The sequence below is a fragment of the Cebus imitator genome, unplaced genomic scaffold, assembly GCF_001604975.1.
Source record: "Cebus imitator isolate Cc_AM_T3 unplaced genomic scaffold, Cebus_imitator-1.0 Scaffold118, whole genome shotgun sequence".
Lineage (NCBI taxonomy): Eukaryota > Metazoa > Chordata > Mammalia > Primates > Cebidae > Cebus > Cebus imitator.
This window is the reverse complement of record NW_016107433.1, coordinates 991770-1002755: the sequence shown is the minus strand read 5'-3', so window position 1 is coordinate 1002755 and position 10986 is coordinate 991770. Positions and strand designations below refer to the sequence as shown.

Below are 10986 nucleotides of genomic sequence, written 5' to 3'. Positions count from 1 at the left end.
TTTTTTTGGAGATGGAGCTGTCTCTTGTCACCCAGGCTGGAGTGCAGTGGCACAATCTAGGCTCACTGCAACCTCTGTCTCCTGGGTTCAAGCAATACTCCTGCCTCAGCCTCCCAAGTAGCTGGGACTATAGGTGTACACCATCACACCCAGGTAGTTTTTGTATTTTTAGTAGAGACGGGGTTTCGCCATGTTGGCTAGGCTGTTCTCTAACTCCTGACCTCAGATGAGCCACCTGCCTCAACCTCCCAAAGTGTAAGGATTACAGGCGTGAGTCACCACCTGGCCTGGGCCTCAGGTTTCTGTTAGACCTGCAGAGAAAGGACTTTCTCAGGTCCAGAGGAGATAACGGTGGCCTGTGCCTCGGTAGAAGCCAAGAAGGAAGAAAGGCTGAATCTATTTTGAGGAGGAGGGAGTGGAACTGCCAATTAGACCTGTCATGAGTCTCCTCCATCTTGGTCACATATGTCACCCACAGCATGCCACCTGCCCTCTCACTTCACGCTCATGTTACCCAAACTCACTTGCTTCCTCTTGCCTTCAGCACCCCCGCTGCCTCGGCTGACGCCTATCCTCTGCAGCATCACTTGTACCCGCTGTTCAAAGGATGGAGCCAACTCTGTTTCTCCCCTCTCCAGAGGCCGCCGCTAGGGACAGAAATGCCAGAGTTGGAGACAGCTCATGTCCTGGGTCCCAGAAGCGCCCTCATCCCCCCATCAGCCAGCCTTACCTTGTCAGGTCTGGCACCCAGCATTGCTTCCTCCTCGGCAGGCAACAATATCATCGAGTAGGCCTTGCTGTCCCTTGTGTATCGAGGTCGGCTCCTTCGGGCAGGGTCAGGGCTGCTGGTGTCCCCCTCAGCCCCACCAGGCTCCTCACCCCGGCTGGGACGGGTTGGCGGTCGCAGCAGGTCACTAAATGTAGTTTTTCTGGTTCGGGGAGCTGCCCCGGGGCTGGTCTCTAGATCAGGCCGTGGACCCCGTGTTGAACGAGGCTTCTTGAAGGCAAAGAGGGTGCCCAGCTTCTTTCGCAGTGTACGGGGGACAGGAGTGGTGCCCCCCTCAGTGGCCAGGTCCTCCTCCGGGGCCCAGCTGTGGGGACACTCAGCAGTGAGTGAGAAAGCCCATCAGGCATCCCACCCTCTCCCACCCCCTGAAGATGCCCCTCACTCACAGGCGATCCTGCTGAATCAGCCTTTTGGAGAAGAATTCCTCCACACCCTCATCCACGCGGGCACTGAGCCCATTCCCTTCCTGCGGCAAGGCTGGGGGCACCTGGAGGGCATCATGGGGTCAGGGGTCAGGGCTGAGTACAACTCTGGCTTTTCCCCCGTTCCCTGTCCGGCAGCCTGGCCTGAATAACTCCAGGATCCCAGACTAGGATGACCCTAGGGGACTGCTGATACCAGCCTCCCACTGTCCGGCTGCTGGACAGAGACCAGGTTTCACACACACCTCACGCGCAGCTGGTTTTTGCACACCCGTCCTTGTCCCACAGTGCATCCTACACGCCCTAGCCACACGGTCACCAGCAAGCCTAGCTCCCCCTTGCTCCTGGGGTTATCGGTTCCCACTTGCCAACCGCTCTGCTCCGAACAGTTCCCTGCAGTGTCCCCCACCCCACCCCCACTCCACTCGGCCTGCTGCCGGCTCAGTGGTGCCAGCTGCTGCGTCAGACCCTCTGGGGGGCCTCAAGCCGGCTTCTCCCCACCCTCCGCCGGTGCCCACTGCCTCCGCGGGCTCGCAGCCCACACAGGCATCTCCCCACATGCGCCGCCGCTGGACGTGCAGCAGACGCAGGCTTGGCCCCGTGGCCCGGCATCTCTCAGCAGCCCCGGGGAGGGAGGACGGACACCCTCTCTCGCGCAGCCACCGAGGCGGCAGGCCTCCCCGAGGCGGAGTCCCACACACCCAGGCACACCCCGAATGGAACCGCATACGCATGGCCTGGGGCGGGGGGTGGCCAGGATGTGACCATGACCGCATGAACAGGTGGCCTTGGGCCCCTACCACCCCCTCTACTTGACCGCCACCACCCATGAGGAGCGGCCAGGCCACCCGCGACCCCCAAATCCACGCGCTCGGAAGTGGGGGAAGGGTGCTCACCTGGGGGCCCCCCGGCGGCGGACGGTGGTGGTGCTGGCGGCGCGGCCGTGGCCGGGCCCGGGTCGGATGGCGCAGGGGCTGCCCCGCGGATGGCAGGTCCATGCGGGGCAGCGGGCCAGCCGAGGGCCCGGGAGTGGCAGGGCTCGGAGAGCCGCGCGCAGACGGCCCCGCCTGCGGCTCCGCATCTTCTCCCGGAGCCGCCAGCTCGGGCTCCGGCTCTGCTTCCTCAGCAGCACCTGAGGGGACAGCACCAGAAAAGCACCGAGCGCTGAGCCCGGGGAGGTGGTGGCGGAGGCGCTAGGGCGGCGGGGGACCCGCCCAGGGCGCGGGGAGGGGCCCGGCTACGGCGCCCGTCCCCCCGCCCCTCTGCCCCTCCCCCAGCCGCTGTCCGTGGTGCTGAGCGCGGCCCCGAGTGCGCGCGGCTCCGCGCCACCGCCAAGCATGCGCGTCCTGGGGGTAGGGAAAGGGGCGGGAGGAAGCGAACCGAGCGGGTGTCCTGTCCCTGGTCTGTCCAAGTCCGCCCCGGGCTGACCACAGCAGACCTGATCTTTGCAGGTTGCATGGGGGTCCTGGCCTGGCTGGACCAGTCAAGGGCTGGGGTGTACCCAGATAAGGCTGAATGAGTTTGTCCAGGTCCCCAGGTCCCCATGTCTAATGGAGCTTCAGCCCACTCAGGTAAACTCCCTCCCCCAAGACCCTGACTTACTGTGAATGAAGGGGACCAGGTGAAGACTGTGACTGAGCTCAGGCCATTTCCGTGCAGGACTGTCATCCTGGTGGGGAGGGCACAAACTCAGCCTGGGGTAGAAGAGTACCACCCCAGAAGAGCTGCCTTTCACCTTCCACACTCCAGACCAAGATGGGAAGAATGGGAGTTCTATGCCTCAGGTTCTAAAACCACTTACCTTCTCTTCCTCCTCTTCTTCCTTCTCCTCCTTGGAGAAGAAAAGACCTTCCAATTCTCCACGCTCAAGGGGGCTGGGTTGACCTCCATTCAGAGCCGGTAGGGAAGGGGGCATTGTCACTGTTGCCTGCTGAGCCAGACTCTCCACCTGCAATACCAAGCAGCCAAAGATGTCAGGTAGGGCCTCAGCCATGATCCCATTGGTGCTAAGGGGACCCTGAAATAGCCCTGGGCTACATGATCCCAGAAGTCATTACAGAGCCGCTCCAAGGGAGATGGCCAAGTTATTGCGTGTGTGTGTTTGCAAGAAAGTGTGTGCATATCTCCCCCTCACCAGCCGATCCCGAGCTGCACTCAGGCCTGCCAAAGCCTGAGCCACGATGCTCTCTGCCAAGGTCCCGGTGATTGATAGCCGCATGTCCCTAAGGCCAGGAGAGGACAGGGGTTAACGGGCTGATTTTGCTCAGCCTTCTCCAGCCCAGCCCCATCCATCCTACCTGAGCCGAGTGAAGGCGTCTTGCAGCAGCTGCTCTGGGAGCAGCTCCGGGAGGCCCCTCAAGCCTGCCAGAACCCCCTCTAGCTGCTCCCTCCAGCTGGATCCCTGTAGCATCTGTGGGCAGAGGTTCCTTGCTGTGTCCAGGGTGGCCTGAGTGAAGTCCTGGACAAAGATCAGAGCATGGTGAGGATGTGGGCAGACACCAGGCTGCTGGCTTGAGGCTCGAACTCCAACTGAATATGAGTCGGGATATAAGTTAAAACTATATGATGGGGGTCAAACCTGCAAATTGTGGTGGGGCTGGGGCAGGAGTACCAACTCACCTGGATGTCCTGACGGCAGACCTCGCCCACATGTCCCAGAAGGCCCTCCAGCTTCTGCCCAAGCTGCCAGTGATAGCTTGGGGAGCTTCCAGCTTCATATAGAATGGGGAGAATCTGAGGGCCACAGAGGAACAGCAGTTGCAAGGTGACACCCGACTAAGAGGGTCGGGTCCTTGTAGCAGGAGGGGGAGTGCTCACACTGAGAGAGAAGTTGGCATTTTGGATGGCATCCTCGGCCTGGCGCACAGCAGCTTCACCCTGGGGCCCAGCCCCACAGCCCAGGAGCTCCACATGCTCCTGCACCGACTGACACAATTCATTCACTTCCTGTAGGAGAATAGGGATCAGTTTTAGCCTAGACCCCTCCGAGTTTCCCAGATCCTGCCTGCCCTCCTCCTAGGCTGTTTAACAGAGTGAGGGAGGTCCTAAAGCTGGCACTATTAGACCAGCCACTTCAGAACCCTATCTATTCAAGGAGGGAGGACTTTATATGTTGCTTTGGTTCATTTTAAGGACTTTATATATACACTTACTAAGTGCCCAGAATAGGAAGGAAAGGAGTTGTAAATTCTATCTGTGTTTTAGAAGCTCAATCTGTCCACACACACAGAGGATAGGCTGGGAGAGGGGTGGAAAAAGGAGTGAGTGGCCCTGGAGGAGGGGCCAGGAGGAGCAAGGGATAATTGGTGTGGGGGTAAGGAGTGGCATGTTTGAAGGGTGGTCCAGAGGCAGAACCAAGGAGAGCTATGAGGGCTCCAGTGTGACCAGGAGAGACCTGGAAGGATGCCCCAACCTCTGTCCACAGCATTGGGTGGCTGTGGGCACCAGTGGGATTGGGCTCCAGGGCAGAGAACAGGGTTTGTGGGAGACAATGATATCACTTATAGAAGTGCAGAGCATGAAGCCCTGCAGGATGTCTGGATCAAGCAAGACCTTTGGGCTCTGCAGCTGAGGAAAGAGGAAGTATTTGGAAATGGAGAGGTGGAAACATCTCCAACAGATAAGGTAGCGGAGGGAGATGAAGCCAGAGGAGCGGCTAGGTGTGGGTACACAATGGAGAGGGGAAGGGAGCCCTGTATATGTGAAGTTAGAGATGGGGCTACAACTGGGGAGAAATTGAGGGAGAACATAAAAATTCCTCTTTAACAGGACAGTTTGTTTACATACTTAACGTAAGGCAGCCAAGGGTGTTACATGGAGAGCAATTTTAGCAGTGTTTAGCCTCTTCAGACCAAGGAGAGGGACTTTGTCTGGGACAGCAGGGCTCAGGCAGCCTGAACCCAGGAAAGTCAGACCCTCTGACTCACAGAGGCTCCCAGGTGCCACGGGTCTCCTCATGCCCTACCTCCCGTGGTTGGGTAGAGGATACTGACCTGCTCTGAGGGTTCTGAGACCAGACTGAGTGGCTGAAGGTGGGTCGTGTGGTCAGAAGAGGCAGGGTCTGCACGGTTGTTTCTCAAGAGACAGGCTTGGATCTAGGGGCAAGGGGTATTGAGAAACGCCGAGGGAGGGATATGGTGCAGGTGCAGAGAAGGGCAAGGGAGGAGGCCGACGCCCACCTGATGGACTGCACGTGCTGTCAATTCCGGGCGGCTGCGCTGCGCCTGGGCCACGTCATTCAGTGGCAGAGGCATGGCCTTCAGGGTGTGGTTCTGCTCCAGCGCCTGCGCCACGTCCAGCAGGCCCAGAGCAGACGTGTGGTTCCGGTCCCAGACCACAGACCTGGGCCGGGCCTGGCTTCAGTCGGGAGCACAGTTCCACAACGCCCTACCCAACCCTCGGCCTCGTCCTTTTGCCTACTCCACTAGCTTCATTTGCTCCGCCTCATTCAGTCCCGCCCCTCAGCCCGGTGCCCTCCTCTCCACCGCGCCCCCTGCCCGCTGGTCCCACCCCTCTGACCCCGCCCACCGGAGCCTCGAGTTGACCCGCAGCGCCTTGGCCAGCAACTTGGCGCCCGCGTCCCCCACGGCGTTGCCGCTAATATCCAGCGCGGTGAGGTTAGGATTGGTGGCCAGGGCCTGGAGTAGGACGCTGGCGCCGAGCTTCAGCCGAGACTCAGCCACTGACAGAGACTGAAGAGGCTGGGATTAAGAGAAAGCCATTGATGGCTGGAGTCAGGGGTTGGTTAAGGGCAGGTCACAGGGTCTGAGGGAGCAAGAGAGGGAGGACCAAAGGGGTCTAATTGCTCGAGGACCCTGCAAGGTCCGGTGAACTCACACAGTCGTCGTCCTGCATGAGCTGGACAATCCGGTGCAGGACGTCGTCCAGGGTCTCCCTGTGGGCAGGGACCGCAGTTGTGGGGGAAAGGGATGGTGGGGTGTTTTCTGGGAGGCCCTGGAGTGGAGGGGGGCTCACTTGCACCGGACGTTGAAGTTCCTTCCAAGCGCCACATGTCTCAGGGACCGGCTTCTCCCAATGGCCAGCACCAGAGTCACCATGTCCGAGCCGAAGCCTGGGGGTGATTCGGGTCACGCACGAGGCGAAGTTGCAAGGGTAGGGTGGGGATTGGGAATCAAGAGGATGACGCGAGGTTGGGCTTCCCTGCGCCCTCACCGTTATCCGCCAGATCCAGGGAGCTCACAGCGCCTGCGTCGCACACTAAGTCTTGTATCACCTGGGCGCCGGCCGAGCGCAGCTGGAGGTGGGAGGTGGGAGGCGGGACCCACTCAGGCTGCAGGTGGGGAGGGGCTGGCGGCCCAGGGTCCCACTCTCCCGCCTCCCAGCGCCATTCCCAATGTGTGGTCTCTTCTGGAGCCGGCGCTCACCTCGCAAGCGCTGAGGTCCAGATGCAGGTCGCGGAGGTGCGTGTTGAGCGCGAGGCCATCCAAAAGGGCCCTGGAAGGGGACGTTACAGCAAGTGGCAGGAGCTGGGACAGGGGGCTCCAGGGGGCGAAAGGAGGCAGGGCCAGGATCTGGGGGAGGCTGTGGGCGCGACAGGAGCAGGAACTCGGGGCGGAGGCCGGGGCGGAGGCCGGGGCGGGATGGGCGCTCCCGCGGGGGCGTGGCCCGAGTCAGACACTGACCTGAGTGCGTCAGGCGGCAGCTTGCAGCCCGCCAGGCCCAGGTGCCGGAGCGTCCCCGCGCGGCTGAGGAAGAGCTGCAGCGCGGCCGGCGCGGCGCGGGACTTCCTGGGGGGAGCGGGAGAGTAGGCTTGGGGGCAAGGAGGCGGCTTCCAGCGGCCTCCCCCGGCCCCGACAGGACCCCCTTACGTGCGGGAGAAGACGTTCCTCGAAGCATCGAGGTGGGTAAGGCTGGCGCAGCAGCCGCGGGACAGAGCTGCGAAGAGCTGTGGGGGGAGGGTGTTGGTTGCACCCGTGGGGGGACTGAGCCCTCCCCGTCCCGCCCCACCCTCCAGTCCACCCTGCAGATCATCCATCCCCCCACAGAGCAACCCCTCACAATGTCCAGGGCGGTGTCGGTGCCTGCGAGGCTCAGGAATGACAGCACGTTAGGACGGCTCAGGAAGGTATAGAGGCCCTGGCAGGAGGACAGGGGTGGAATGGCGTCGGTGATTGCCTACCCAGGGCTTCCAAGCAACCTCAAGCTCCCACCCTCAAGACAGCCACTCACTCCACTGTCCTCAGAGGGCCCTAGCGCCCCGGGATTCCCAGAAAGGTCCAGCTGGGTCAGGATGGAGTCGAAGGCAGCATTGGTGGCCAGTGCCTGGCCCAGAGCCCTCATTCCTGGTGATAGGGTGGGGTGGCTCAGCAGTCGGGCAGAAGGCGGACCCCCACCCTTTCCCCTCACCCCCTCCCTCATCCAGTCTACCTCTCGGTGTCAACCCTGTCTGGGCGAGGTTGAGTCTCCTCAGAGCTCCTGGACAACGCTCCAGGAACCTGCTGAGTGCAGCCATGCCTACGAGGTGGGAGCAGCCACGTGGGTCTCACCTCCTCCCACCCCCTGCCCCTGCGGTCCCCAGGCTCAGCCATACCTCGGTCATCCAGCAGGTTCCCCGCCAGGCTGAGCTCCCGTAGCCCAGAGCTCGAATGTCCTGCCAGCACCTGGGCCAGTCGTCGGACAAAGTCTCTGGGGACCAGACCCCAGGTATGAGACTCTGCCCCTGGCTTGCCAATCCCTCCCTAGGCCACTAGTCCCCAATCTCAAGCCCCCAGACTCTCCTCTCCAGGTCCTGCCCTGCCCCCTCACCCCCTTAGGCCGCAGGTCTCCAGCACCAGCTCCTCCAAGTGGGATGACTGGCTCATCATGTGCAGAATCTGTTCGGAGACCTCAAGGCTCTGAGAACCAGAGGGTGGCGGCTCAGCAGGCTGCACCCTGGCGCATACCCCTTGGTCCCTCCCTGCCCTTATGCCCCACCCCCACACCAGCTTCATGTCCACGCAGGAGAGACACCGGAACCACAGGTTGTAGGACAGGGCAGCCACACTCAAGGCCAGGTCCCTAGTGGGAGGGTGGGAAGAGAGGCAGAGCTCAGGGTCCTCCAGCCGGGTCCCAGGCCCAGCAGCCCCTCCATGGAGAAGCTGAGGCCCAGAGATATGGGCCCCAGGCTCTTCCACCTCTCCCATCCTGTCAGGCCACACACCGACTGCTGAGGTGGCTAAAGTCTCCCAGGCTGAAATGGCGGCACCCCTGGCGATGGTAGATGGTGTCCACATCCTGGGCAAGAAGGAGATGGTTACAATTCACTTGGGGACACAAGGGGCAGGGAAGCACTCAGCACACACAGGGGACCAGATATCTCCAGAATCCACCAAAAGGGTCCTACTCTCACCCACTGAATCTCCTCTCGGAAAGGGAAGCCATTGTAGTCACACAGAGCCTCGTATGTCTCCAAGAAGCCACCTGGGGAGAGGACAGCGGTGTGATGGAGGGAAGGAGAGAGACAAAAGGTCAGCAATGGAGGAAGACCAGTCCCACAGGCTAGGTGGTGGCTGTGACCTGAATGGCTCTGTTCATTTAGGGGCCCTCCAGCTTGGGGGCCTGGGAGGCAGAGGTGGGCAGGCCAGAAGGCCTGTGGCCCTGCCTTGGCCCTTACCACAAGGGCTGCAGGGGTCAGTGGACTCTGAGGAGCTGCTTCTTTCCAGCCGAGCCAGCATGGAGGCGGGTGTGGGCCTCCGGAATAGCTTCCTGGGAGGGGGTTAAGGAGAAGGGAGCAAGGGGCTTCCAGCCTCTGCGATAGGAAGCTGCCCATGTGTGCCCTTCTCATGCACTCCCTCCTCCCCTGCCAGCCCCTTGAATTTGCCAGGCCTCACCCAAGGGTCGAGCAAGGGAAGACCTTCTTGATGGCCGCTGCCACATGCTGGGCCAGCTGTTCCAGGGCAGCCACACCAGGAAACTCCAGGACCAACTCACGCAGGGACTCCAGCTCAAAGGTGACCTAGGGAAGGGGGACTACTGGGCCTCGGCTCCACACATGGGCACAGAGGATGGTGGGGGCATGAAGACCAGGCTGCAGGCCCAGGTGGGGTACTAGGTGTCTCACCTGAGGGGGTGTCTCCTGCAGCGCCATGGCCTGGACCTCCAGGTAACTGAATGTGCAGTCCACCTGGGAAGCACCTAGATCAGCTGGGACCGAGCCCCACCCTCATGGAAGCCCAGTTATTTGGGCACCCTGGAACAGAGCCAGACCTGGCTGGACTCCACTCCTGTCGCCTGCCAGGAGCCCAGGGCTGGTGCAAAGTCAGGGCCCACAAGGCCAAGGAGGAGCACTCTGCAGATGCAGCCCCTTGCCAGGGTAGCTGCTGGGGTTGGGGAGGGGTGTGCGTGGCCAAGCCCTGGGACTCACCCTCAGCGGGAGGCAGGTGGTATGCAGCAGGTAGGCTCTCCATCGTAGCAGCGCCTGGGGAAAGACAGTCTGATACCCTGGGCAGAGCAAGCTGCTCTTTCTGCGGGGCCACAGCTGCCTCCCCAGTTCTGCCCCCTGCCCCATACCAGGACATGGTTTTGCACAGCGCCCTCCCCAGGTAGCCAGGTTTTCAGCAGCAGCTCCACCTCCTTGGGCCACAGGAACCTGGTGATCTCGCCTGTGGAAGGGCAGCCTGCTGGATGACTTCCATCCCTACACAGAAGCCACTGGTGCCCTAAGTCTGTGCCAAGCTGGGGCCCTGGGGGTTATCTGTGGCCATCGAAGGAGGAGGGGAGAGGATCTGGAGGGCCCGCCCTCCTGGGGTGCAGAGAGGACCTCTGGCCTGGCCCTCCAGGGTGCTGGGTGGGCCTCTGATTCTGGGCTGCAATACTTCCTCCTGGCCAAGAAGGAGGAAAGGGCCAGCGCTTACCTTGCAGCTCACAGGAGATGCCGTCGGGGGTCTGGGCCATGGGCCGGGCGGGCTGGGGCGGCCCAACGAGCTCCGGCGGGAAACAGCAGCAGACGGGCACGTACACAGGAAGCCTGGGGCCCGGCCCCGCACGGCAGCCACCTGCTCCTCCGGCGGCGGAAGGTGCGCGCCGCTTCCTGCCAGGCCGCCCCCGGCCCGGCCCGGCCCCTCCCCGCCCGGGCCTCGCGGCCTGAAAGCTCGCCCAGGAGCGGAGTTGTGGGACGCGGACCGAGTCCCAGCTGCCTGCCTGCCCCGTCGCTCAGGAGCATCTCCACCAGGGTAGACGTTGGGGTGGGGAGTGGAGTGGCCAGGAGGGTCGCGCGTGTCGTGTGCCTCCAGTGGGTCCTAGCTCCCAGCTTCCACCCCTCCCCGCAGTCCCTGCCGCTAACACCAGGGGACGCTGCCTGCCCGGGGATCCCCGCGGCCCATCCGGGCTGGCCCGCTCCAAAGCCCAGGCTGCGGAGGTGGACCAGGCGCCTGGCAGAAGGGGGACTGTTCAGCAAGGAGCGCCTGATCTCTGCCAACACCGGGGGTCCTGCCCGTTGCTCCAAACCTGGAGTCCAAAAGAGATTTTGAGTGGGTGGGAAAAAATGCCAGATGGGGCTGGGTGTGGTGGCTCACGCCTGTAAACCCAGCACTTTGGAAGGCCCAGGCGGGAGGATCACTTGAGCCAAGGAGTTGGAGACCAAGCTGGGCAACATAGGGAGACCCTATCTCTACAAAAAAATTAGCCAGCGTGATGGCGTGCATCTGTAATCCCAGCTACTTAGGAGGCTGAGGTGGGAGGATCACTTAAGCTTGGGAGGCAGAAGTTGCCGTGAGTGGAGATCACACCACTGTACTCCAGCCTGGGCAACAAAGCCAGGTCCCATCTCAAAAAAAAAAA

At 62.0% G+C, this 10986-nt stretch overlaps 1 protein-coding gene across 1 annotated transcript in view; it reads right to left on the bottom strand.

Annotated features, from left to right (window-relative positions):
- The window catches only part of CARMIL2 (capping protein regulator and myosin 1 linker 2), a 12798-nt gene extending 2372 nt beyond the window's left edge, over positions 1-10426 (bottom strand). The window contains 33 exon segments of the mRNA XM_017539393.2: positions 525-647; positions 731-1091; positions 1174-1274; positions 2106-2341; positions 2812-2878; positions 3011-3157; positions 3344-3431; positions 3507-3667; positions 3829-3942; positions 4027-4155; positions 5202-5303; positions 5388-5550; positions 5737-5909; positions 6046-6103; positions 6184-6280; positions 6382-6463; positions 6594-6663; positions 6852-6956; positions 7038-7174; positions 7177-7305; positions 7399-7511; positions 7597-7683; positions 7760-7854; positions 7975-8063; positions 8151-8226; positions 8369-8442; positions 8558-8628; positions 8822-8913; positions 9039-9163; positions 9269-9331; positions 9572-9625; positions 9718-9809; positions 10062-10426. Coding sequence (XP_017394882.1) covers positions 525-647; positions 731-1091; positions 1174-1274; positions 2106-2341; positions 2812-2878; positions 3011-3157; positions 3344-3431; positions 3507-3667; positions 3829-3942; positions 4027-4155; positions 5202-5303; positions 5388-5550; positions 5737-5909; positions 6046-6103; positions 6184-6280; positions 6382-6463; positions 6594-6663; positions 6852-6956; positions 7038-7174; positions 7177-7305; positions 7399-7511; positions 7597-7683; positions 7760-7854; positions 7975-8063; positions 8151-8226; positions 8369-8442; positions 8558-8628; positions 8822-8913; positions 9039-9163; positions 9269-9331; positions 9572-9625; positions 9718-9809; positions 10062-10101 — 3714 coding nt within the window. The 5' untranslated portion in view covers positions 10102-10426.
- Positions 10427-10986: the final 560 nt, after the last annotated feature.